General features: G+C 40.6%; 2 protein-coding genes across 2 annotated transcripts in view; both read left to right on the top strand.

Moving 5' to 3' along the window:
* LOC136699895 (stonustoxin subunit beta-like) overlaps positions 1-25,395 on the top strand; it is a 457,886-nt gene that overhangs the window by 225,979 nt on the left and 206,512 nt on the right. The window lies entirely within an intron of this gene.
* On the top strand, positions 19,950-22,115 carry LOC136700179 (cystatin-A-like). Its single transcript, XM_066675452.1, has 3 exons — positions 19,950-20,140; positions 20,634-20,735; positions 21,816-22,115. The coding sequence occupies exons 1-3, from the start codon at positions 20,006-20,008 to the stop codon at positions 21,981-21,983; spliced, it is 405 nt and encodes a 134-aa protein (XP_066531549.1). The 5' UTR covers positions 19,950-20,005; the 3' UTR covers positions 21,984-22,115.

Genomic DNA, 25,395 nt, shown 5'->3' with positions numbered 1-25,395 from the left:
ACTGACACATGGAGAGTTATTCTGTTTCTGTAATGCCATCAGCTGTTAGTATTTTGACAGTCATTATGCTCTGACTGACTCTGTGTTCCTCTTGAAGAGAAAACATGAGCTAGATTTTGAACGTATGCCTCGATATTGAAGCAGGTTTGCCATGCTTTGACGTAGTTAGTGAATGTAGAGGAAGTTCTGTTTGCATTTGGAATCATTGGTATTTAATGAACAAAATGTGGATTTGAGCAGTAAATTAACTGTGTTACGTAGGTGTGTTGCTGTGGTAAGAGTTTAGAAAATGTATTTTCAGTGTATTCTTCTTAGTCTCGTCACTCATCTCGTCCAGCTCCACTGTGTGGAGAGCCCCAGCTGAGCAGCTGAAGAAAACTGTGGCAATGTCTAATAGACTATGATTATTTGACCTATATGTTTATTTAACCTAGAGAGTCATTAAGAACAACTTCTTATTTACAGTGGCAGCCTGGCACTAAGATTCACAGAATGAGTTGTTTTCCATAAGTAAGTGACTGAAAAGAAAAATGATTTTATGCTTATCTTATGTTAGAAAATTAATTACAGTGTGTGGATTTTAGAGCCATTACAAAGTGTAAAGGTGGTGTGTTCAACTGTAAACCAAACACAGTTTTCTAACTAGACAAATGAACTTTTATATTCTTAATCTGTGCTGGTCCTAGTGGTTTGGCTGAGGTTAACAGTTTCCTTTACTTCGTTAAATGTTCTGGGCCTCAGAGTTAATATCAGACATTACCAGCCTCACAGATAAAGTTATTGGAAATGCAAATACTGTCCTTTTCTCTGTGTGAAGAGAGCACAAGGATTGAGCCTTGTCCTTGGTAGCATCAGGAACATTAAAAATTAATATTAAATTATTTAAACTTTGTACATTATACTGTTTGTGAAAATAAATATTGAAATATGACCATAACTTAAGGCAAAAATGTCAGAGACAAATTTCTTAAAACCTGGAGAAATTAAACCCAAATTATCTCATGCATGTCACGCTCTTCCAGAACCCTGAGCTAACAGCCATAGACACATCATTGGAAGTCCCCTCAAGGCTCTAAGTTCTTCATAAGTAGCTCTGTGAGTATCTTTTCTTTATCTGTCTGTTTCTTTACACCTGACTGTCTAGCTACACCTGTCTATCTATCTGTTCCTCTACAGCTAACTATTTATCTATAGACCTCTGTCTTTCTGTCTATATTTAGACAAATTGTAATTGACACTCAACACTGTTTTTTGTCTCTCGCTCTCTATAGAATCTGGATGATGCAGATTTCCAGGTCATTGGTCCAAAACCAGGCATCACCTCTACTGAACCCTTCAAGAGTCAGGATCATCCTAGAAGGCAGTCTTGAAATGGATGAACTTACCAACCTACCTCAGGCAAGGTGCCCTTTGTTTGGTCTGACATATAGAGCATGAGATACACCCAAGTTTCAAAAGCTGAAGAATGTTCTTGTTGTGTACGAAACATTTCTGAACATTGCAAAAGTGCACGTAAAGTGCTTGTTTTATTTTGTATCACTTTTAGACTGTTCTGCTGCTGCACTGTCAGTAAACTCAACATGGTGCTAACTTTTGCTGTCACTGTAATGGTACTCTCAAGGGTATATGTTCACTGCCCTTTAGTTCGGGAACATAATTTTAGGGATTTGAGGATGAAGGGGGGGGGGGGGGGGTGATCTCTTCTTTTGCTCCGAGGGAGACTCTGGGGCTGCATCTTGAATCAGCTGAAGATGTTTAATGGTCTTTTGTGGAAGTCCAGTTAAGAGACCATTACAGTAATCAATGCTAGAAATAAAATCATGGATAAGTTTCTCCAGCTCTGGTTTAGTCAGAAAATCTCTGATCTTACTGATGTTCTTAAGATGGTAAAATGCTGATCTAGTAACCGCTTTAATATGAGACTAAAACTGATATGAGTCCATTAATACACCAAGGTTGTGAGCCAGTTCTTTAGATTTGAAGGCTCTCGAGTCCAGATACGCGGCCAATCTGTGTCTCAAGAGTTCTTTTGACTATGTGAGGTACAGACTCGGGTAACATGATGGTAAGTACCAACACTGTCTAGTTTAATTATACTGAAATGCTCATCAGGTTTTAAGTGCTTAGGTTAAAAGGAACATTGTAAAGAACAAGAGATCTGGATTATGGTTCTACAAACACACACACTTTCACATTTATGCAGTACATGTACACAGGAAGTTAATAAGAAAATGAACAAAGTGCTGCATAATAAACTTTCACAAAAATACTGAAAATTACTGAATAAACAGTCCTCAGTAATTCTGCAGTGTTGTAATTATATGTGTATGTTTTACATTACGATAGAGTGAAAAAAATCCATAAGAACCAAGTAAAATCATGGTCCTCTGTACCATTTCCTTTTACACCACACTTTGACATGTTACAGTACTGGAATAGTGGTGTCAAAGTCAGTATTGTCAAAAATGGTAATGGTAATTTTACCCGAGTTTGTACGTCACATAGTCGAAAGAACTCTTGAACCGGCTCACATTCAGTCTTGTTGTGCAACATACATTTACTTTATCTGAGTTTCTTCACTATAACCATTTTTAAAATGCTTTCTGGTTCATTAAAAATGCTCTTCCCATGACTGCATGTGGGTGAGGATGAAAGAGGTGCTGAGAGAAATAAGACGCTCTGAAACCTTTCACTGATATTTAGACCAGTGACAACACTCTGTAGACAATTCTGTCAATTCTAAGAAGACAGCAGACCACACAGCTGCTCAATGGTAGAAAAGCACTGCATAAAAACAGACAAAATTATTGTGTCACAGCATTTTAAATAAAGGACCCCAGACAATTAAACATATTTTTATAAATGAACGTGTTTTACTTTGCAAGAGCTGAGGTTTTCAAACCGAAACATAAACAGAAGAAAATGTGACCCACCGTGACCCTGAACTGGATAAGCACTTACAGAAAATGAATGAATGAAAAAGGGCTAAAAGAGCTGTGTAACTGCTCCCTGTTCCACAGCCCTAGACAGAGACTTGAAGGCAATGTTCACGATTGTGATCAAAAAACACTTTTCATAAAATTCAGTAGATGTTTCTGCACTATTTGCTGCTCTCTAGTCGGTTTGCACTGGACACTGATCTAATGTGATTACAAACCCCCGGTGTCAGTAAAGGGTCAAATCAAATCAAATTTATTTGTATAGCGTTTCTTATAACGGATGTTGTCACAAAGCAGCTTCACAGCATTCCAGTAAAGACAAAGTTTTGACATGACATGTAAAAATGTAAACATCCCCACGTGAGCGAGGCCAGGGTTACAGTGGCAAGAAAAACTACCTCTGTCCTATCTAATCATTCACACAATCCTCTATTTTCTGTAATCTGTGTTTGTCATCGGGCTTGGCTGAAATATACAATTGCGTGTCGTCTGCGTAACAGTGAAAGTGAATGTCATGGATTCTTATAACTGTGCCTAGCGGTAACATGTATAATGTAAATAATAATGGTCCTAAAATGGAGCCTTGCAGAATTCCAAATTGGAAGATAAATTGTTTACTTTTACAAATTGATAACATTCCGTTAAGTAAGATTTGAACCATGATAGGGCTGTCCCTGTAATTCCCTGTAATGTTTTCTAACCTTTCTAATAGAATATTGTAGTCTATCGTATCGAAGGTCAAGGAGCACCAACAGGGAAATGTGGCCTTGATCAGAGACAAGAAGAATTTGTTTGTTATCTTGACTAGAGCTGTCTCAGTGCTATGATGTGGCCTGAATCCTGATTGGAATTTTTCATATATATGATCCTTATGTAGATATGAACTTTTTCTAAGATCTTGGATAGAAATGGCAGATTAGAAATAGGCCTGTAATTAGACATGTGCTAGCTTATTAAATTAGATCAGAGGTTTAATAACTGCTAGTTTAAAAGCTTTGGGTACATGGCCCAGGCTAAGGGATGAGTTTACTACAAATAAAAAAGTTGATTTATTTCAGTAATTCCATTCAAAAAGTGAAACTTGTATATTATACTCATTCATTACACACAGATTGATATATTTCAAGTGTTTATTTCTTTTAATTTGATGATTATACAGCACCCTCCATAATTATTGGCACCCCTAGTTAAAATGTGTTAAAAGCCTTAAAATAAATTATTTTTTTTTATTGCAGAAGCATAATCTCACTCTGAAAACAAATTATATAAAAAGCATCCTTCAATTCAAGTGAAAAAAAAAGAATAAAGAGAAAATCCTGACTAAGAAATAATTATTTTCCATAAAATGACCTGTTCCACAATTATTGGCATCCTTAACAATTTCTTGAAAATAAATGTATTTGAACCATTTATGTCATTTCTACTGTAGTGTATAAAGTGGATCAAAGTATCTAGAAACCTGTAATTAGTAATTCATCACTTCCTGTTTCGCTGGGGTATAAATATGGCGTTACACAGAGGCCTATTTCTCTTACTCACTCTTAAACATGGGAAAGACAAGAGAACACACTATTCAAGTAAAGCAGATGTGTGTCGACCTTCATAAATCAGGCAATGGCTACGAGAAAATAGCCACCCACCTGCAGATGTCCTTATCTACAGTCAGAGCAATCATCAAAAAATTCAAACATCTGGAACTGTGACAAACATCTGGAACCGTGACAAACAAGCCTGGAAGAGGACGCAAATGTATCTTGCCACCACACACCGTGAGAAGGATGGTAAGAGAAGTAAAAAGTTCTCCAAAGCTCACTAAGAGAATTGAATCAAATGGTAGCATCTTGGGGTTACGAGGTCTCCCAAACAACCATCAGGTGCTATCTACATGCCAACAAGCTGTTTGGGAGGCATGCATGGAGAAAGCCTTTTCTGAGTTATAAGCGTAAATGGGTGGAGTTTGCCAGCGGTACTGGGATTATACTGGGACTGTGTGCTTTGGTCAGATGAGACCAAAGATAAAGCAAATTGGCAACAAACACTCTAAGTGGGTCTGACGTAACACCAAGGCTGAGTACGCAGAAAAACACCTCATGCCTACTGTTAAGTATGGGGGACGATCGGTGATGCTGTGGGCCTGTTTCTCCTCCAAAGCACCTGGGAATATTGTAAGGACACATGGGATCATGAACTCTTTGAAATATCAGGACATTTTGAATCAGAATCTGGAGGCCTCTCACCGAAAGCTGAAGATGGGTCGCCACTGGGTCTTTCAGTAAGATAATGACCCTAAACATGTGGCCAAATCTACTCAAAAATGGTTCACAAGGAACAAAATCAAGCTCCTCTCATGGCCATCTCAGTCCCCAGACCTCAACCCAATAGAAACCCTGTGGAGTGAGCTGAAGAGGAGAGAGCGTAGGAGAAGACCCAGGACTCTGGATGATTTAGAGAGGTTGTACAAAGAGGAATGGTCGAAGATCCCTCTTTTTGTATTCTCCCATCTTGTGAATAGTTATAGGAGAAGATTAAGTGCTGTCTTGTTGGCAAAAGGAGGTTGTACAAAGTACCAATAACTGTGGCACACATGATTTCATTTAAAAGATTTATTTCTTAATGTGTGATTATTTCCCACCAAATAAAGACACATTAATTAAAGCTTAGATTTTTCTCTTTTTTGCATGGTTGTCCTATATTATTTTTTAACGAATTTATTAGAAGCCAAAAATGCTTCTTAACCAGGGGTGCCAATAATTATAGAGGGCGCTGTAACTGACAGCTAATGAAAACCCCAAATTCAGTATCTCACAAAATTAGAATATTATGAAAAGGTTCAATATTGAAGACACCTGGTGCCACACTGTAATCAGCGAATTAACTCAAAACACCTGCAAAGGCCTTTAAATGGAAGACTGCTGACTTGACAGTTGTCCAAAAGATGACCATTGACACCTTACACAAGCAGAGCAAGACACAAAAGCTCATTGTTAAAGAGGCTGGCTGTTCATAGATCTCTGTGTCCAAGCACATTAATACAGAGGTGAAGAGAAGGAAAAGATGTGGTAGAAAAAAGTGTAAAAGCAAGAACCACCATGCACAGACATATTCAAGACATGGGTTTCAGCGTCGCATTCCTTGTGTCAAGTCACTCTTGAACAAGAGACAGCGTCAAACACATCTCGTCTGAGCTAAAGACAAAAGGGACTGGACTGCTGCTGAGTGGTCCAAAGTTATGTTCTCTGATGAAAGTAAATTTTGCATAGTATTGTATCACATATAATCTCTACAGTTTCATCTTGTCTACATGACCCTGCTCCAAACTCTCTTCTGAAGCTTTGTCTTTGAGACATTCCAATTGGTTTTCACTGTTATCACAGTACTGAGACAGCAATGGTTTTCAGACGCTCTGGTGTAGTCTGACAGGCCTTGATTTTTTTACAAATTACACCCATCTCAAATTATTTTTTCCCAAAGTGTTACACATGCTTTTCTTCAGAACAATCTCTGCAACAACAATGTTGAATCAGTAAGAGTGTCATACATCTATTTTTTGATTAAATTTACTCTAAATTAAGACTTTCCAAAAACCTATTTTCAGAAGTGCTGATATATTGTGAAAAAACATGTTCTAAACATTTCTCGACAAGATTTTTGAGGTCAGAACTTTGTAAACACGGGTGTTGGCCACACCCCAGCTAGCAAAATTGTATCGGCCCACACTCGGGCCGAATCACGCATGCCAATATTCATGGAATACATCAGTTCCATCAACAGTTTGCAAGCCTCTGCTGTGTTGTCACACTTTGTCAATACCTCACTGCCCTCAATAATGATGGAAATATCAGCTGTATCCTCATCTCTGGCAGCCTGGACAACAGGGATCTTCAGGAGGTGCAGTGTAGTGAAAGAACACTCAAGTGTAGTCACCTCAGTTGTACTCCTTGTTGAAATCCAGCTCTATAATTAAACATATAGAGATTATGTACATGTTCTGTTCTCTTCAATATATTTTCTTTAAAAATATTTAACGAAAAACTGTAAAATGCTTATTCATGCAGATTCATTAACTACAGAACTTCAAATGTAAAAGATGATCAGGTTATAGTACAAACGGTTATACAAATGATTATGCTACAACTGATGCTAAAGATCTCATCTAAATAACTTAAAGGCTAAGCAGCATCTCTATGAAAGTGTCAAACAAATAAATACAGTGGAATTTGAGTTCCTAACTTAAAATAATTATTTTCCCGAACTAAAGGGAATTGAACATATACCATTGAGAGTACCATTACAGTGACAGCAAAAGTTAGCACCATGTTGAGTTTACTGACAGTGCAGCAGCAGAACAGTCTAAAAGTGATACAAAATAAAACAAGCACTTTACGTGCACTTTTGCAATGTTCAGAAAGGTTTCGTACACAACAAGAACATTCTTCAGCTTTAGAAACTTGGGTGTATCTCATGCTCTATTTGTCAGAACAAACAAAGGGCACCTTGCCTGAGGTAGTTTGGTAAGTTCATCCATTTCAAGACTGCCTTCTAGGATGATCCTGACACTTGAAGGGTTCAGTAGAGGTGATGCCTGGTTTTGGACCAATGACCTGGAAATCTGGATGATGCAGATTTGTTATGGTCATATTTCAATATTTTTTCACAAACAGTATAATGTACAAAGTTTAAATAATTTAATATTAATTTTTAATGTTCCTGATGCTACCAAGGACAAGGCTCAATCCTTGTGCTCTCTTCACACAGAGAAAAGGACAGTATTTGCATTTCCAATAACTTTATCTGTGAGGCTGGTAATGTCTGATATTAACTCTGAGGCCCAGAACATTTAACGAAGTAAAGGAAACTGTTAACCTCAGCCAAACCACTAGGACCAGCACAGATTAAGAATATAAAAGTTCATTTGTCTAGTTAGAAAACTGTGTTTGGTTTACAGTTGAACACAAACCACCTTTACACTTTGTAATGACTCCACTGTAGTTTCCTGAAGCTGTTCCTTTCTTTCCACTCTGTGGTCCATCAGTGTCCCTGAGATTACACATTCACTTTTTTATTTTTTATTACCCTCCACCAAACATTCTAAATATAATTTAATATAGAGCGGCACGGTGGCGCAGCAGGTAGTGTCGCAGTCACACAGCTCCAGGGGCCTGGAGGTTGTGGGTTCGATTCCCGCTCCTGGTGACTGTCTGTGAGGAGTGTGGTGTGTTCTCCCTGTGTCCGCGTGGGTTTCCTCCGGGTGACTGTCTGTGAGGAGTGTGGTGTGTTCTCCCTGTGTCCGCGTAGGTTTCCTCCGGGTGACAGTCTGTGAGGAGTGTGGTGTGTTCTCCCTGTGTCTGTGTGGGTTTCCTCCGGGTGACTGTCTGTGAGGAGTGTGGTGTGTTCTCCCTGTGTCCGCGTAGGTTTCCTCCGGGTGACAGTCTGTGAGGAGTGTGGTGTGTTCTCCCTGTGTCTGTGTGGGTTTCCTCCAGGTGACTGTCTGTGAGGAGTGTGGTGTGTTCTCCCTGTGTCCGTGTGGGTTTCCTCCGGGTGACTGTCTGTGAGAGTTGGAGTTGGTGTGTTCTCCCCGTGTCCGCGTCGGTTTCCTCCGGGTGCTCCGGTTTCCTCCCACAGTCCAAAAACACACGTTGGTAGGTGGATTGGTGACTTAAAAGTGTCCGTAGGTGTTAGTGTGTGTGTGTGTGTCTGTGTTGCCCTGTGAAGGGCCCCCTCCAGGGTGAGGGCGGGCGCTAACATATGGTTTTAAGAGTCTATTGAGGTAGATGGGAGCAGAACCAGTGAATACTCTGAAGGCCATTATTAGTGATTTAAATTTGATGCGAGCAGCTAAGGGTAGCCAATGCAGCTCAACTAATAGGGGTGTGACATGTGCTCTTTTAAGCTGGTTGAAAACCAGGCATGCTGCAGCTGCATACTATATAGGACCACAAGACTAGATCATAGGGGCGTCAGATGTCCTAGTATCACACCTCAACAAGAGGACGCTATATGTGCCATGGTCATAGCAAATAATGCTCTAAGGCTGAGGGAGATCCAGCAAGCTGTTATACAGGACAACAATGTTTTTCAAAATATTCAATCTGTAAGCATCTCCACCATTGACCGGGTTCTGAAACGACACCAGATCCCAATGAAAAAGCTGTACACAGGTCCATTTCAACCAAATGGTGAGAGGGTGAAAGACCTACGGTAGCAGTATGTACAGGTAAAACCCTTATGCATACTGACACATTTGCTTTAGATGAAATATATGTAACTGTTTCTTGTCCAAAATGAACATTATATTTACTTCATTATTCCTTGTGTGCCATAGCGTATCATGGAACTGGAATCAAGAGAACCACTCCACACTTTTATAAACCTGGATGAGGCTGGCTTCAACCTTACAAAATACAGAAGGTGTGGTTGAAAATCATCGGCCAAAGGGCTACCACTGATGTGCCAGCCCAACGGGGAGGAAACATAACAATGTGTGTTGCTATGTCAGAGAATGGTGTGCTTACACTTATTCCCATTATATATAAATCAAATCAAATTTATGTATATATCACCTTTTACAACTGACATTGTCACAAAGCAGCTTCTCATAGTTAGTATCAGAAGAGAACATTTAAATCAAAGACCAATGCCAGCAACCCGAAGGTGACAGTGGCAAGGAAAAACTCCCTCGAGGCTGGAGGAAGAAACCTTGGGAGGAACCAAGACTCACAAAGGGGACCCATCCTCCTCTGATCAAACTATAGATTGAATTTTAAATGATCACCAATGAAGTGTCATTATGCTACAGTACAATAATAGTAATACTACTACTACTACTAGTAATAATAATAATAATAATAATAGTGACATCAATCTTGGGCGGCACGGTGGCGCAGCAGGTAGTGTCGCAGTCACACAGCTCCAGGGGCCTGGAGGTTGTGGGTTCGATTCTCGCTCCGGGTGACTGTCTGTGAGGAGTTGATGTGTTCTCCCCGTGTCCGCGTGGGTTTCCTCCGGGTGCTCCGGTGTCCTCCCGTGTGTCTAAAAACACACGTTGCAGGTGGATTGGCGACTGGAAAGTGTCCGTAGGTGTGAGTGTGTGAGTGAATGTGTGTGTGTCTGTGTTGGCGTCCCCTCCAGGGTGTATTCCCGCCTTGCGCCCAATGATTCCAGGTAGGCTCTGGACCCCCCGCGACCCTAAATTGGATAAGCGGTTACAGATAATGGATGGATGGATGGATGGACATCAATCTTGGGGCATAATAATAGTGCATCAGATTAGAAGAATCAGTCAGTGTTGCTAATCTGAGTCCATTTCTACTTCAGTGTAGTTGATCATGGTGAGTGGTCAGAGGCTGGCAGCAGTAGATGGAGGTGAGCAGCTGGTCTGGTCTGGTGTGGGCCGCAGGAGAATCCAGCAAACAATCTTCCATCAGTGGGCCAGCATTTTCTCAGAAAACAGTAAAACAGTAAAGGGAAGCAGTTAGTTTGGTTGAGTGCAGCAGAGAAAAAGAGCATGTGAATATTTTCATTAGTGTAGTGACGGATCTGACTGTAACAGACTGGGAGGAGGGAAACCAGAAGGAGCTCAGGCAAAGACATCCTTCCGCTGCAAACAAGAGAAATTGTGACCACATCATCTGAGTTTACCCGGATTCCCCATGTCCATGAGTTCCTGAAACCACAACCTTAAACTAGAAAGAGGTTAGATGCCAAAGGCTAAACTGAACAAGTGTGTTTTGAGCCTAGACTTAAACATAGTGACTGTGAAGGGCCGATAAGACTGGGCTGATATGATCAAATTTTCTAGTTTTAGTGAGGACCCTGGCTGCAGCATTTTGAATTAACTGGAGTTTACTCAAGTTTCTGCTGGAGCATCCTGATAAAAGTGCATTGCAATAATCTAATCTTGATGTAATAAAAGTGTGAACTAATTTTTCCGCATCTGGGAGGGATAAGGAATTTCTTAACTTAGCGAGGTTCCGAAGATGTAGGAAAGCTATTCTTGTAATGTTACCTATATGCTGATCAAATGATAGATCTAAATCAATTATAACACCCAGATTTTTAGCTGATGAGCTCGGGAGAACAGGGAAGTCAAAATTATGTATTAAATCTGATACCTTATTTATAGCAGGTTTTGGACCTAGAAGGAGAAACTCGGTTTTGTCGAGATCCAATGCTTCACTTCTTTAACACAATCCTCCATGTTCTTTAGTGTTGGTTTGTCATCTGGTTTGGCTGATATGTATAACTGTGTGTCATCTGCATAACTGTGAAAGGTGATGCCATGCCTGCTAATAACTCTGTCCAGTGGCAGCATGTATAATATGAATAATAAAGGTCCTAAAATGGAGTCTTGGGGAATTCCAAATCTCATTTTTGTATGAATAGAAATTATAGGGCCCTATAACGCACAGCATCTCATCACATTCTTGGACACCCTCTACAGGCCTCATGCCTGATCATGAGAGAGACGTGATGCAAGACAATATGCCCAAATATGTCGTCATTTGGGATAATGTGAGTTTTCACCATTCTAACACCACCAGGCAATGGCTTGCTAGCCATCACGGAATGCTGATGGAACTCCTCCCACCCTATTCCCCATTCCTGAACCCAGTTGAGGAGTTCTTCTCAGCCTGGAGATGGAAGGTGTACGATCACCAGCCGTACACCCAGATGAACCTGCTGACTGCCGTGGATGCAGCTTGTGAGGATATCACAGTAGATGCCTGCAGAGGCTGGATTAGACACTCCAGGAGATTCTTTCCACGGTGCATTGCAAGAGAAGATATCCAGTGTGAAGTGGATGAAAACATGTGGCCGAACAGAGAGGAGGGTCAAGATGTAGAGAAAAGAAAGCACTGTAATTCCTTACAGTTTTTCTCAGTTGCTTTGGTGCATTTCTCTGATCAGAATTAAAATGACTGTTAACTGTTAATAACTGTTAGTTCATCCTCCACAAGATAGAGTCATTTGTGCACATCATAGTAGCAGTTTCTCATTCCGTCCACAACAATTTGCAAATGCTTTTGGACATGCATCAATTGCTTCCAGACAATTCTCTGTTTTATAACATTATCATTTGCTTATGTCATGTCAGTCAAAATGAACTATACTTATGAATGCTGAATAGTCTCTCCCTATGACACTAATAGTCCTCATTTCATTGGTTGAATCATTACATACAAAAATGTTGAACTCATTTTCAAAAGCAGTCAAGAAAATCTTATGCATTTCTTTACAATTTCTTTTTCCTGAAAATGTCTCCCAAATTGAACACTTCCTCTCAGGTGAACCTCAGTTTTCACTGATGAGGAGTGTTTGTAACCAATGATAAAACCACTTCTCCACAGTCACTCAAAGCTGAATACCATGAACCCTCAATTGGCAAGCATATATGAACCTAGCAAGACACAGTGTGTACCATTTTGACAATACAGTGACACAGAAATGGAAGGTCAGCATCGTGGAAGAGGGGTGATGATGTGTGGAGGAAGGGGAAGGGGACAAACCAGGGGAAGAGGAAGAAGAGGCCAAGTACATAGGCAGATTCCTGATGAAATTAGAGCTACAATTGTGGACCATGAAGTCAATCATGGCCTCACAATGGCTGAGGCTGGGCGAAGAGTGCAGCCAAATGTTGGAATATCCACAGTAAATTCAATTATTCAAACATTTCGTTGGGAGAACAGGTGTGTATACTGGACAGTAACTCAACACTAAACAATCTGTACTGCTCTACTGTGTCATACATGAAGCTTACACTGAGCCAAGAATTTTTACATTTTACATTTAGACTTATTGCAGCACAGATTTACTATATTGTAGTGTAAAGTAGTGTTACAGTAAAGATTTGCCATATTAACACTATGGTACTGTACTGCAGCATTTTACAGGCAGTAAGCACTGTTATTGTACACTACAGTAATACGGGTTAAAGCAATATATTTCATGTTTACTGTAATTTTACTCTGCACCACATATGATTGCAAGACAACCTCATAGTGGTGGAAGAGGGCCCCTTTTTACTCCGCAACTAGAGGAAGCCATTTGTGCAATGGTGATTGCAAACAATGCCCAATCGCATTGGACAGAGAGCAATCATTGATGTCCCAGGCCAATGAGGAGGGAATATTACAACGTGTGCAGCCATCTCAGAAATAGGCGTCCTCACCCATATCCCCTGTCTTGGTCCATACAACAACATTTGCTGACTTTTTTTAGACAGTTTTTACAGGGACATAACCCCTGAGAATGAGACAGGTCCAAATCTGGGGGGTCTCAGGTTTGGTCAGATAGTGGTTTGCAGCACATGAAAGGCTGCTGGTGGAATATCTCCTTCCCTACTCCCCATTCCTTAATATACATTCCTTACAATAGAGGAGTTTATCTCTGCCTGGAGGTGGAAGGTATATGACCGGCATTCACAGACCCAAATGGCCCTGTTAGTGGCCATGGATGCAGCATGTGATGACATATCCTGCAGAGGTTGAATTCACCACTCGAGGAGATACTTTCCTTGCTGCATTGCCAGGGATGATATTCGCTGTGATGTCAATGCAAATGTGGCCAGACAGACAGGAACGTCTGGATGTGCAAGAATGATTTACAGTACTTTGTATGTTCCAATTCAGTTCCAATATGTGCTGCAATATTGTTTAGCGTTGTGCACAACTCTATCCAAAGGGTGTATATTATATTTGTCGTAAAATAAGTTTGTAATTTGCTTTTGCACAGCGCTGTGAACAAATTAGAATTTCAAAGAGCATATGGAGTAAAAATGTGAAACATACATATTGTGTATTGTACTCATTTACCACTAAATACAATAACGTGTAACTTAACTGTAGACTTCAAATGGGTGTGCTAATAGTGTACAGTGCTGTCTTGAGCATTTTCAGGTAGTGTCACCATAATCCGAGTAATTTTTGCACTGGAAAACACTCACAGAATAAACTGTCATAATGAAAACATGACAAAGCCATTTGATTATCATGTTCATAAACAATGGTGTCAGGAGTTGTTTTTTTTTTTATGAAACAGACACTTTCATTGATATGAATACTTGCGTTTGAGGAATGATCTTTGAGCGAGTGACAGGCTTTTGCAGGTTATCAACTAGGTTTTGCAGCTTGTACTAATTGTTTTGAGAAATTCACTTACTGTTGTGCAGATATTAATATTGATGTGAGAAATCCACCAAAGCAAAGAGAAAAACTGTAACACTAAAATCCAGAATATCAGACAAGTGATTAGTACATCTATATCCAACAATGAGTCTGTATCCTCTACATCACCTCGTAAAGACTCCTTAGTCTGAGTTCAATACTGTAAACAGTGAAATTTAAATTGACACAGTTAATCATCTCAAACCATCCATTTGCCATCTCCACACACTACTAACCACATTTTAAAGAGTGTGTTTCACACTATAGCACCAGACATCCTCCACATTGTAAACACCTCACTCATGTAGGGGGTCTTTCCGAGCTCCTCACTAAAAACCGCAGCTGTAAAGCCTCTTCTAAAAGAGAAACATTTTGAATAATCTCTGATAAGTGACTACAGGCCAATTTCTAATTTACAGTTCATTGGCAAAATCATTGAGAAAATATTTTTCAGGAAATTCACTAGTTTTTTGTCCATTAACAGTAGCCTAGACAAATTCCAGTCCAGGTTCCGGTCTATTCACAGCACTGAGACTGCTCTAATCAAGGTCATTAATGACATTCGCTTAAATACAGAGGACAGAAAGGTATCTCTTCTATTACTTCTTGACCTTAGTGCTGCCTTTGACACCATTGACCATAAAATTCTTATAGATAGACTCGCAAACTGGGTTGGACTCTCGGGAACAGCCCTGAAGTGGTTAGTTTCTTACCTGGAACTACTTTGTTGAAATATAAAATAATATTTCAGAGAACATGCCAGTGACCTGTGGTGTCCCCCAGGGTTCTATTCTTTGTCCATTTTTATTTAATTTATACATGCTTCCTCTTGGCCAGATTCTACAGGACTATGGGCTGCTCCTATCACAGCTATGCAGATGATACATATTGCTGTCCCCAAACGACTCTGGTCCAGTGACTCATTAAGCAAGTGCTTTAAACACATCACTGGATGGGACAACTTTCTGCAGTTGAATAAAGATAAAACTGAGATTCTATTCTCAGTTCTATTCTATTTGTGAACAGCAGTGAGACACAGATGGGCTGTGTATCTTGACTCGAGGGCCCTCAAATCTAAGTAACTCGCTTGTCAGTACAACCTTGGTGTATTAATGGACTCAGATCAGTTTTAGTGTCATATTAAAGCGGTTACTAGATCAGCATTTTACCATCTTAAGAACATCAGTAAGATCAGATATTTTCTGACTAAACCAGAGCTGGAGAAACTTAACCATGACCACCTTAACCACCTTTTAAATCAAAGCTTAAAACATTCCTGTTTGAGCAGCTACAGCTCAGTTTAAAACACTCTGCACTTTTATTCTGTAATGGCACTTCAGTTCTTTTCTTTTATTATATCATTTTAAATTGTTTTAATCATTTTTAATCATTTACTCGTTTTAATCTTTTTATGTAATTGTTTTATTGGACTTATGATTTTTATTCTGGCTTTTAATTTAACTGTTTTTTTTTGTCTGTAAACCACTTTTAATTACTTTTGTATGAAAGATGGTCTATAAAAAAAACTCGACTTGCCTTCTACAGAAAAAGAGGTGAATATTTGTGGGGATTACTGTGTAAAATAAAAGAACACAGTGTAAGTCCAGGAGATGGAAGAAGGTATATGAAATCAACACAATTAAAAATCCACAATTATAATAGAATAACTTACAATTATGTTCCCGAACTAAAGGGCAGTGAACATATACCCTTGAGAGTACCATTACAGTGACAGCAAAAGTTAGCACCATGTAGAGTTTACTGACAGTGTAGCAACAGAACAGTCTAAAAGTGATACACAATAAAACAAGCACTTTTGCAATGTTCAGAAATGTTTCGTACACAACAAGAACATTCTTCAGCTTTTGAAACTTGGGTGTATCTCATGCTCTATATGTCAGACCAAACAAAGGGCACCTTGCCTGAGGTAGGTTGGTAAGTTCATCCATTTCAAGACTGCCTTCTAGGATGATCCTGACTCTTGAAGGGTTCAGTAGAGGTGATGCCTGGTTTTGGACCAATGACCTGGAAATCTGCATCATCCAGATTCTATAGAGAGCGAGAGACAAAAAACAGTGTTGAGCGTCAATTACAATTTGTCTAAATATAGACAGAAAGACAGAGGTCTATAGATAAATAGTTAGCTGTAGAGGAACAGATAGATAGACAGGTGTAGCTAGACATTCAGGTGTAAAGAAACGGACAGATAAAGAAAAGAGACTCACAGAGCTACTTATGAAGAACTTAGAGCCTTGAGGGGACTTCCAATGATGCGTCTATTGCTGTTAGCTCAGGGTTCTGGAAGAGTGTGACATGCATGAGACAATTTGGGTTTTATTTCTCCAGGTTTTAAGAAATTTGACATTTTTGCCTTAAATTATGGTCATATTTCAATATTTATTTCCACAAACAGTATAATGTACAAAGTTTAAATAATTTAATATTAATTTTTAATGTTCCTGATGCTACCAAGGACAAGGCTCAATCCTTGTGCTCTCTTCACACAGAGAAAAGGACAGTATTTGCATTTTCCAATAACTTCATCTGTGAGGCTGGTAATGTCTGATATTAACTCTGAGGCCCAGAACATTTAACGAAGTAAAGGAAACTGTTAACCTCAGCCAAACCACTAGGACCAGCACAGATTAAGAATATAAAAGTTAATTTGTCTAGTTAGAAAACTGTGTTTGGTTTACAGTTGAACACAAACCACCTTTACACTTTGTAATGACTCTAAAATTCACACACTGTAATTAATTTTCTAACATAAGATAAGCATAAAATCATTTTTCTTTTCAGTCACTTACTTATGGAAAACAACTCACTAATTTCTTCCACAAAACAAACCAAGACTAGGCTCATTGGAACTGACCAATGAAAATCTGGCAAAGTGCTATAGGGTGTGGTCCCGGCTACAAATTGATATTTTAAGTTTGTTCAAATTAAAAAGTCTAGTGCACTCAGTTATTCTCTCAGAATAGGAGCACATACTAAAACATTTTAAGTAATGCTGTCACATATCACGGAACGGACTGACGGAAGTGGACGCACTTGCTAAAACACAGATTACTTTATTTCAAAACAAAGAAACTTTAACAGAAAGCTAACACACAGGGAGCTAACAGAGACAGACACAGTGAGGTAAGCTGACTAAACTTAAATACAAAAAGGTAGACAGACTAAACCCAAAACAGAGAACTAAAGCAAACAGGAAAAACAGACAGACTAAAGACCTTGAGTAAGCTAAGTAAACACAGCTAAAGCTAAACCTAAACACAGAGGGCTAGAGAAAACAACAGACAGACTTAATAACATGACACAAAACAACTGAGACAGACAGACCAAACTGGGTAACATCACACTGCAACAATGGAAAAGAGACCAACATGACTTGGTGAGTGAAACAAACAGGAACTAGACAAGGGAACTTAAATACATGACACAGACAAGACACACCTGAGACAGATAATGAGGAGGACGGACAAGGAGGCGGAACAAAGGCGGGACAAGGGCGGAGACATGGACAACAAACAAACAGAGCCATGTGCTAAATGAGCACATGGCAGGGACAACAGACAAGACAGAACAAGGGCGTGACAATAAAATAAAATGCAATGCAATAAAATATTTCTTTTAAGTAGTGGTTACTCAAACTGTTTCCATAGAAACAATCTACAGGTTAATAGTGTGGGTTTGAAAAGAGTGTCTGAGAGAGGCAGAGTCTTGCTGGGCTTTTCCTCCACTGTAGTTTCCTGAAGCTGTTCCTTTCTTTCCACTCTGTGGTCCATCAGTGTCCCTGAGATTACACATTCACTTTTTTATTTTTTATTACCATCCACCGAATATTATAAATATAATTTTATATAAATTCAATGATAACATGTATATACTTAAACATTACTTTAAAATGGCACCTCCCTGGGTCACCACCTTAACGTAGTGGAGGGGTTTGCGTGCCTGCATGAGCCTAGGAGCTATGTTGTCGGGGGCGATAGCCCCTGGTCTCCCAAGGCAAATTGGTCCTAGATGATGGGCCAGACAAAGAGTGATCCATAAAGACCAAGATGAACAGATCAAGAACAGAGACACAGCCCCCTTCCCTGGAGTAGGGTTACCGGGGCCTTACCCTGGAACCAGGCCTGGGGGAGGGGCCCCTTGGCAAGCACTTGGTGGCCAGACTTTCACTCTTGGGGTTCGGCCGGGCTCAGCCCGAAGGAGTAACATGGGTCCGCTGTCCCATGGGCCCACCACCTGTGGGAGAGGTAGTAATCCGGGTCTGGTGCATTGTGGATCGGGTGGCGGCCGGGGTCGTGGGCCCAGGCGTTCTGATCCTCTGTTACTGAAACTGGCTTTTGGAACATGGAACATAACTTCTCTGGTGGGAAAAGAGCCTGAGCTGGTGCACAAGGTTGAGAGGTACCAGCTTGATATAGTTGGGCTCCCCTCAACACACAGTATGGGCTCTGGAGCCATCCAGAGGGACTGGATGCTCTTTCACTCTGGAGTTGCCCAGGGTGAGAGGTGTAAAGCAGGAGTGGGCTTACTCATAGCCCCCCGGCTTAGTGCCTGTACGTTGGGGTTTACCCCATTGGATGAGAGGGTAATTTCCCTGCGCCTTCGGGTTGGGGAAAGGGCTCTGATTGTTGTTTGTGCTTATGCACCGAACAGCAGTTCAGAGTACCAGGCCTTCTTGGGGACCCTAGAGGGGTTGCTGGAGAACACTCACTCTGGGTACTCCATTATTCTGCTGGGGGACATTAACACTCACGTGGGTAATGACAGTGAGACCTGTAGGGGCATGATTGGAAGGAACGGCCCTGCTGATCTGAACCCGTGTGGTGTTCAGTTATTGGATTTCTGTGCCCATCACAGTTTGTCCATTATGAACACCATGTTCAAGGATAAGGGTGTCCAAAAGTACACCTGGCATCAGGATACCCTAGGCCACATTTTGATGATCGACTTTATAGTCGTATCATCTGACCTGCGGCCATATGTTCTAGACACTCCGGTGAAGAGAGGTGCTGAGCTGAACTGTTTACCACCTGGTGGTGAGTTGGATCAGATGGCGGGGGGAGGATGCCGGACAGACCTGGCAGGCATAAACTTGTGCTGAGGGTTTGCTGGGAACATTTGGCAGAAGAACCTGTCTGAAAGATTTTCAACTCCCATATCCAGCAGAGCTTCGACTGCATCCCGGGGTAGGCCGGTGACATTGAGTCCGAATGGGCCATGTTCCGGACCTCCATTGTCCGGGCGGCTGAACGGAGTTGTGGCTGCAAGGTTGTCGGTGCCTGTCGGGGTGGCAATCCCCGCACTCGGTGGTGGACTGGGGAGAGGGAGGTCTGGGCTTCTTTGCTCCGACTGCTTCACCCACGACCCTGATAATCGGTGGATAATGGATGGGTGGATGGATTAAAATGGGTCATTTCGATATATTCAAAAGCTCAGGACAATGTAAAATAGTCTCATCAGCAAACTACACACACTCACACATACACACACACACACACACACACACACACGCACACATGCACACACTCACACATACACACACACACACACACACACACACAAACAGAGCAAAGGTTTTAAAGGTGTTTTTTCCTCTGAAAATTAAAATAAAGAAATCTTTTCTGCAGAGAAATTGTTTAAAACGAAGAAATCAAGTATTTTTCCAAACATCTGGAGGAAGAGGTTTCACAGGAAAATGAGGCAAGTCTCTTATTATTGCCTCAGGGAGTGGTTTAATTTCTGATTGGTTCCTGTGCTGAGAGATGAAGGTGATAGTGATGAAGATGCAGGTAGAAATACAGCAGCTTTACAGCAGTTTGAACTCACTCTCAGAACTACACTCCACTCACTCAGAGGTGTCACTTCTCCTGAAAGACTCTCCTCAGCACCATGGCGTCTCGCTTCTGTCTCCTGCTCGTTGTTGTCTTGTTCGCGATCGCAGAGTCTGCTCCAACAACTCCACAACTTGGAGGATGGTCAGAGTGGAAGAACGCTGACGACAGCGTGAATGAGATCTGCAGGAAGGTGAATGTTTTTCTTCTCTGTAATTTATTCTTCTGTAAGTGCTTTGTCCTGCTCAGGGTCAGAATTAAAACCCACTGCTGTGTTCCAGTGTGTTATTCATTTCACTGACGGAAAACTGTTGATACCTTGTGTCTAATCTGGGTCTAAACTGATAACACTTCTTCTTAAGCTCATGAGAGTTTATAAACAGCTTACAGCACAATATCTGGTTGTTTATAAACTGTTGTAATTGCATGAAAAACCTTCTTAATGCACAGTTCATAAGCTGGATTAGGTCAAAACAGTTCCACATAGACCCCTCCAGCCCACACTTGGCATTGAGAACAGTGACTTTAAGCTGAAGCTGTATCATCATCATCATCAGTACTATTATTATAGTGAAGGTGGTCTGTTAGTATTATTGTTATTAAAAGTGAAGACAGTCTGTGGAGATATTATTCTGATTTACTGTTGTTTGTGCTGTAGTTGTAAAATGTTTTTTTTATTATTTCAGCTACAGCCTGAAGTCCAAAAGCAGCTTGGAGAGGAGTTTTCTCGTTTCGAGGCTCTGACGTACCAAACCCAAGTTGCTGGAGGAGTGAACTACAGAATCAAGGTACATTTAACTTTTTATACGTGATTATGGTTTGTCTGTTGGTAATAAATGTGTAATCCCCAGAAAAACATGAACAAGCTGAAAGGAGGTTCTAGATAAAGGTTCTAGTTAAGATTGTGCTGTTTTAGTGGGAATAATAAAGTTATTTTTAAGAGACACAAACCCAAACTGAACATGAACACAAACGCCCCCTTGTGGAAGCTTTACATTACACTGTAACCCAGACTGTAGTTACCCCAGCTGCTGCAGTACTCACTTTAGGGTGAATCCCATTCCCCATTCCCCCCTCCCCCTTGTTTCTGAGTGTCCTCTCTCCCCTTGGGGTTGAGTTACAGGGTGCAGTGGTTAAATCTCCCCCTACGACGACCCTTCAAGACCCTGATACGTCATCAGAACAGAGCAGCGCTTCATTCCCAGGCGACTAGCGCCGCTCTGTAGCAGCTCTGCACCAGTCTGCAGTGATATCAGAGGAGCTGCTGGACTTTAGTTACATTTAGGGCCTCATTCTCCTTCAGAAGAGTTCCACAATCAGATATTATCACTAAATGTATTGGGTGTCACCTCTAAACCCAGTCTCTAGCAGGAACAGTGGGCTTTGGAGAACACAGCAATGGCAGCAGTGACCTTAAACGTTGTTTACTCGTTGTGTTTACTCGTCGAATAAGGTCCATACAGTGGAAAAGTGCCATATGTGGTAGGGGCAAGTGGGGAATACTGCATTCACCCTAATTCTGAACATTATTAACAGTGGTGTTGAGAAACAAAGAGGTCAGAGTTCATTATGTTTAATTAAATAATGTAGTAAATGTTCAGTGTGTGTTTCCTGAGTCGAGATAATTTTTTTTTTTATTTAGAAAATCATTTATTTTTTTCCCTCATTAATTTCTTAATTACAATTATATTTTTATTTATTTGCAGTAATGACATATTTATTCCTCCACAGTAAACAGATGTAGAGTAAAACACTTCTCTAACACTGTACCATCCTTCTCTCTCTCTCCTTCTCTCTCTCTCTCTCCTTCTCTCTCTCGCTCTCTCTCTCTCTCTCTCTCTCTCTCTCTCTCTCTCTCTCTCTCTCAGGTTGATGTAGGAGTGAATAAGCTTGTCATCATAGAGGTGCATCACGATCTTAATCAGGTCGACACTCTGACGAAGGTTGAAGTGGTTTCCTCAAAGAATTCTGGAGTTGTTCTTGTGAATTATGGTGTAGTCAAAACATTGGTGGTAAAACGTGTGAAAAAATATTGAATGAAAAAAAAAGTGAGTGAAGTGTGTGTGTATGTGTGTGTGTGTGTGTGTGTGTGTGTGTGTATGAAGTGTGTGTGTGTGAAGTGTGTGTGTGTTTGTGTGTGTATGTGTGTGTGTGTGTGTGTGTGTGTGTATGTGTGAGTGAAGTGTGTGTGTGTGTGTGTGTGAAGTGTGTGTGTGTGTGTGTGTGTGTGTGTGTGTGTGTGTATGTGTGTGTGTGTGTGTGAAGTGTGTGTGTGTGTGTGTGTGTGTGTGTATGTGTGTGTGTGTGTGTGTGTGTGTGAGTGAATGTGTGTGTGTGTGAAGTGTGTGTGTGTGTGTGTGTGTGTGTGTGTGAAGTGTGTGTGTCCCTGATCAGATGAAGGTTGAGTTGATGGTGTAGAGATAGTGAACCCCTCCTCTACACAGAGTGTGTATTAAAGTTTCTGATGAAAAAGGCTTGTGTTTTGTTAAATTTGTCAGTAATTTGGAGACATTAGTAGGTTTCTATGGACTTGAACATGGCAGTGTTTTGAAGGCTGAAAACAGGAGAACTCCACTGCCTTTTCTGAACACTGCTTCTGACTGTATCCACTTGTTGGTGCTAAGTTACAGTAGATTCAGCCCTGTCCTACAGCTGGGGGGTAGCGTGCTGTTCTTTTAATAATGTATTTGCAGTAAGCTCCAGGACTTCTCTTTACAAAGTGATGGATAAACCCCATTTCCAGAAAAGTTGGGGTGCTGTGCAAAATGTAGATTAATACAGAACGCAGTGGTGTTAATTATTAATCCTCTAATATAAAGTAGTACAGATTTCAGACGTTGAAACAGACATTTATTAATAGTTTTAGTTTCAGAGGCCTACTACACTACCTTTCTACACAAACACCCTGTTCCCTTATTGAGAATATAGTCATTCTGATTAATACAATGTAAAGGTGCTTGTGTTTAATGAAGATAAGAAGTTAAACACATCACAGTTACAGTTTGTTCTCAGTCGCTTTGGAGCATTTCTCACAACATTTCGTACAAACAGCACCACGCCCTGGATCACTGTCAAATGCCTGTAACATGCTCAGAATCCTTAGATCACGTCCCAGAGTGAAGTTTCTATCTCAATGAACATGTCAGTGTCATTAGAACAAGACCTTGTGTGGTTGATTATGAACAGGACGGTCAACACCTTTAGCCACATTGTCAGTACATCAGTAACTCTGTAAGTCATTTCTGAATGTTTTTGATGGCAGTGAAAATGCACAGGCTGCATTTTTACTGTGAGGTGCATATAAACAATACACACTTTCATTACTGTGTGTGGGAGATTTACTGAAAGACACTGGACCAAATTCACATTCATGCTCTTTACTGTTGGTCAATGACAGAGCGTGTCGTTATGATACAGAGGAGAAAGACAAGACCGTTTAGCACTAATTCATTCATTCATTGTCTGTAACCGCTTTTCCAGGGCAGGGTTGTGTAGCACAAATGATTACAGTTTTTCTCAGTGAATTTGGCTCATTTCTCAGATCAGAATTGAAATTCTCAAAATTGTTCATTCAATCTTCACATCTCCTTGTCACTTGTGCACATCATAATAGCATTTCTCACTGTGTTTCTCATTTTGGAAATGCTTTTGTACATTCATGCAAATGGTCGTGTTCAATTGTCGGCTGTTTTCATCAATTGCTAATGTCATGTTCATCAAAATGTGTTCTACTGATTGTCTGTTGAATTGTCTTACCCTCCAATACATTTAGGCTTTAGGTCATTGCCTGGGTCATTACCTGCAAAAGTGCTGAACATGTCATAATCTCTCAGGCCTCATTTGTACATTTCTATGAAACCTTTTTGGTAATTTTTGGTAATTTTTCCTAAACTGATTAAATTGTTCTCAGGTGAATCCTTGCTTTCAGTGAAGAAGGGGAATTTGTGAAGGTTTAGATCAAACAATGATCAAACAGCTCTCAACTATAGCTCAGAGGTGCATCTCATGAACCTTCAATTGACAAATACATATAGACACCAAACACTGCAGTGTCACACAGACTCACAGTGGAAAGACAAGGCCGTGAACAGGGTGAACAGTGGAGAAGAGGGGTAAGGCTGGGTGGTGGAAGACTGAGGGGACAAGACAGAGGAAGAGGAAGGAGAGACCATGCCCATAGGTTTGTCCCAGATGAAATTAGGGCAACAATTGTGGGCCATGTTTTAAGTCATGGTCTTACGATGGCTGAAGCTGTATTGGAAGAACAACTGTGTCTTCAGTCGTTCAAATGTTTCGTAGAGAGAACAGGTGTGTGATTCAGGAAAGTGCACTCTGCTGTAATGCTGCACATTGACATCAATTCTGAACAGCTACAGAGATGTTTACAAAGATGTAGCTGTTTTGTTAATCACTGAACTAGCATTTGATTGTTTTACCTTTATTCCTGATAACTGCTTTATGTCTGACTCCAAAGTGTCCGTAGGTGTGTGTGTGTGTGTCTGTGTTGACCTGTGAAGCACTGGCGCTCCCTCCAGGGTGTATTCCCTGCCTTGCACCCAATGATTCCCTGAATTGGATAAGCTGTTACAGATAATGAATGAATGAATCAGATGCTTTACGTCTGTTTGGCTGTTGGTAGTCAATTAACATCTGACACCTTCAAACAGATATTCCAGCCCAACCTGATTGGAGTACATTACACAGTTCTGCATTCTTCACATCAAAAAAGTAATGGATATTACACTCTCAATCATTGTATCTTCTTAAGGTTTCCACAGTACGTACTGAAATAGAAAAACAAGCTTTTGGTCAGGCTGCACCATCAGACTTATATTTGGTAAAGAAAGTATTTAAAGTACATGACTTAGTGCCACTAATGTTTTAAAAAGCATTCTTCAGACATTGGAATTGAGCAAAATGGATTGTAAATGTCTTAAATAGCTTATTAGAGATTCTGTGGTCTGTGGTGTTGGTGGAAACATTGTATGTGCTGCTGCCTGTCTTGGCCAGGACTCTCCTGTAAGAGAGATTTTTAATCTCAGTGAGATTCTTTCCTGGTTAAATGAAGGAAAATGAATGAAATCCTTCAGCATTTTTGATGTCACTCCACACGTGATCAGTTGGATTTAACTGTCTCAAAGCTCTTTAAACACCCTATCAGCATTGTAGCCCCTTCTTGAACTCTGTGACTCTTTTCGTAAGTTCTTTGAACATAAAATAACTCAAATTATTGACTCACACACCACTCCTGCAACCTATACATTCTCTCCCTGGTAGTCAGCCCTTCTCCCTCTGGAACCCCCTCTTTTCTTCTCTGCTTTTGAGCTGGTTACTGATTCACTCATTCTTGAAATTACTTCTAAATCTAAAACCACAACCTGCTGTCTTGATCCCCTCCCTACACCTCTAACCAAAGCCTGTATACCTACTCTGGTCCCCCACCTCACA

The sequence above is a fragment of the Hoplias malabaricus genome, chromosome 6 (genome assembly GCF_029633855.1).
Source record: "Hoplias malabaricus isolate fHopMal1 chromosome 6, fHopMal1.hap1, whole genome shotgun sequence".
Taxonomy (NCBI): domain Eukaryota; kingdom Metazoa; phylum Chordata; class Actinopteri; order Characiformes; family Erythrinidae; genus Hoplias; species Hoplias malabaricus.
Note: the sequence above shows the minus strand (reverse complement) of the source record. Positions and strands in the feature narration are given on the sequence as shown.

What these genes read in the sequence shown, in the direction of transcription:
- LOC136700179 (XM_066675452.1), top strand. Translation starts at nt 20,006, where the DNA reads ATGGCGTCTCGCTTCTGTCTCCTGCTCGTTGTTGTCTTGTTCGCGATC. An exon ending in TGAATGAGATCTGCAGGAAG is followed by an intron (nt 20,141 to 20,633) that starts GTGAATGTTTTT and finishes TTATTATTTCAG; the next exon opens with CTACAGCCTGAAGTCCAAAA. An exon ending in GAGTGAACTACAGAATCAAG is followed by an intron (nt 20,736 to 21,815) that starts GTACATTTAACT and finishes TCTCTCTCTCAG; the next exon opens with GTTGATGTAGGAGTGAATAA.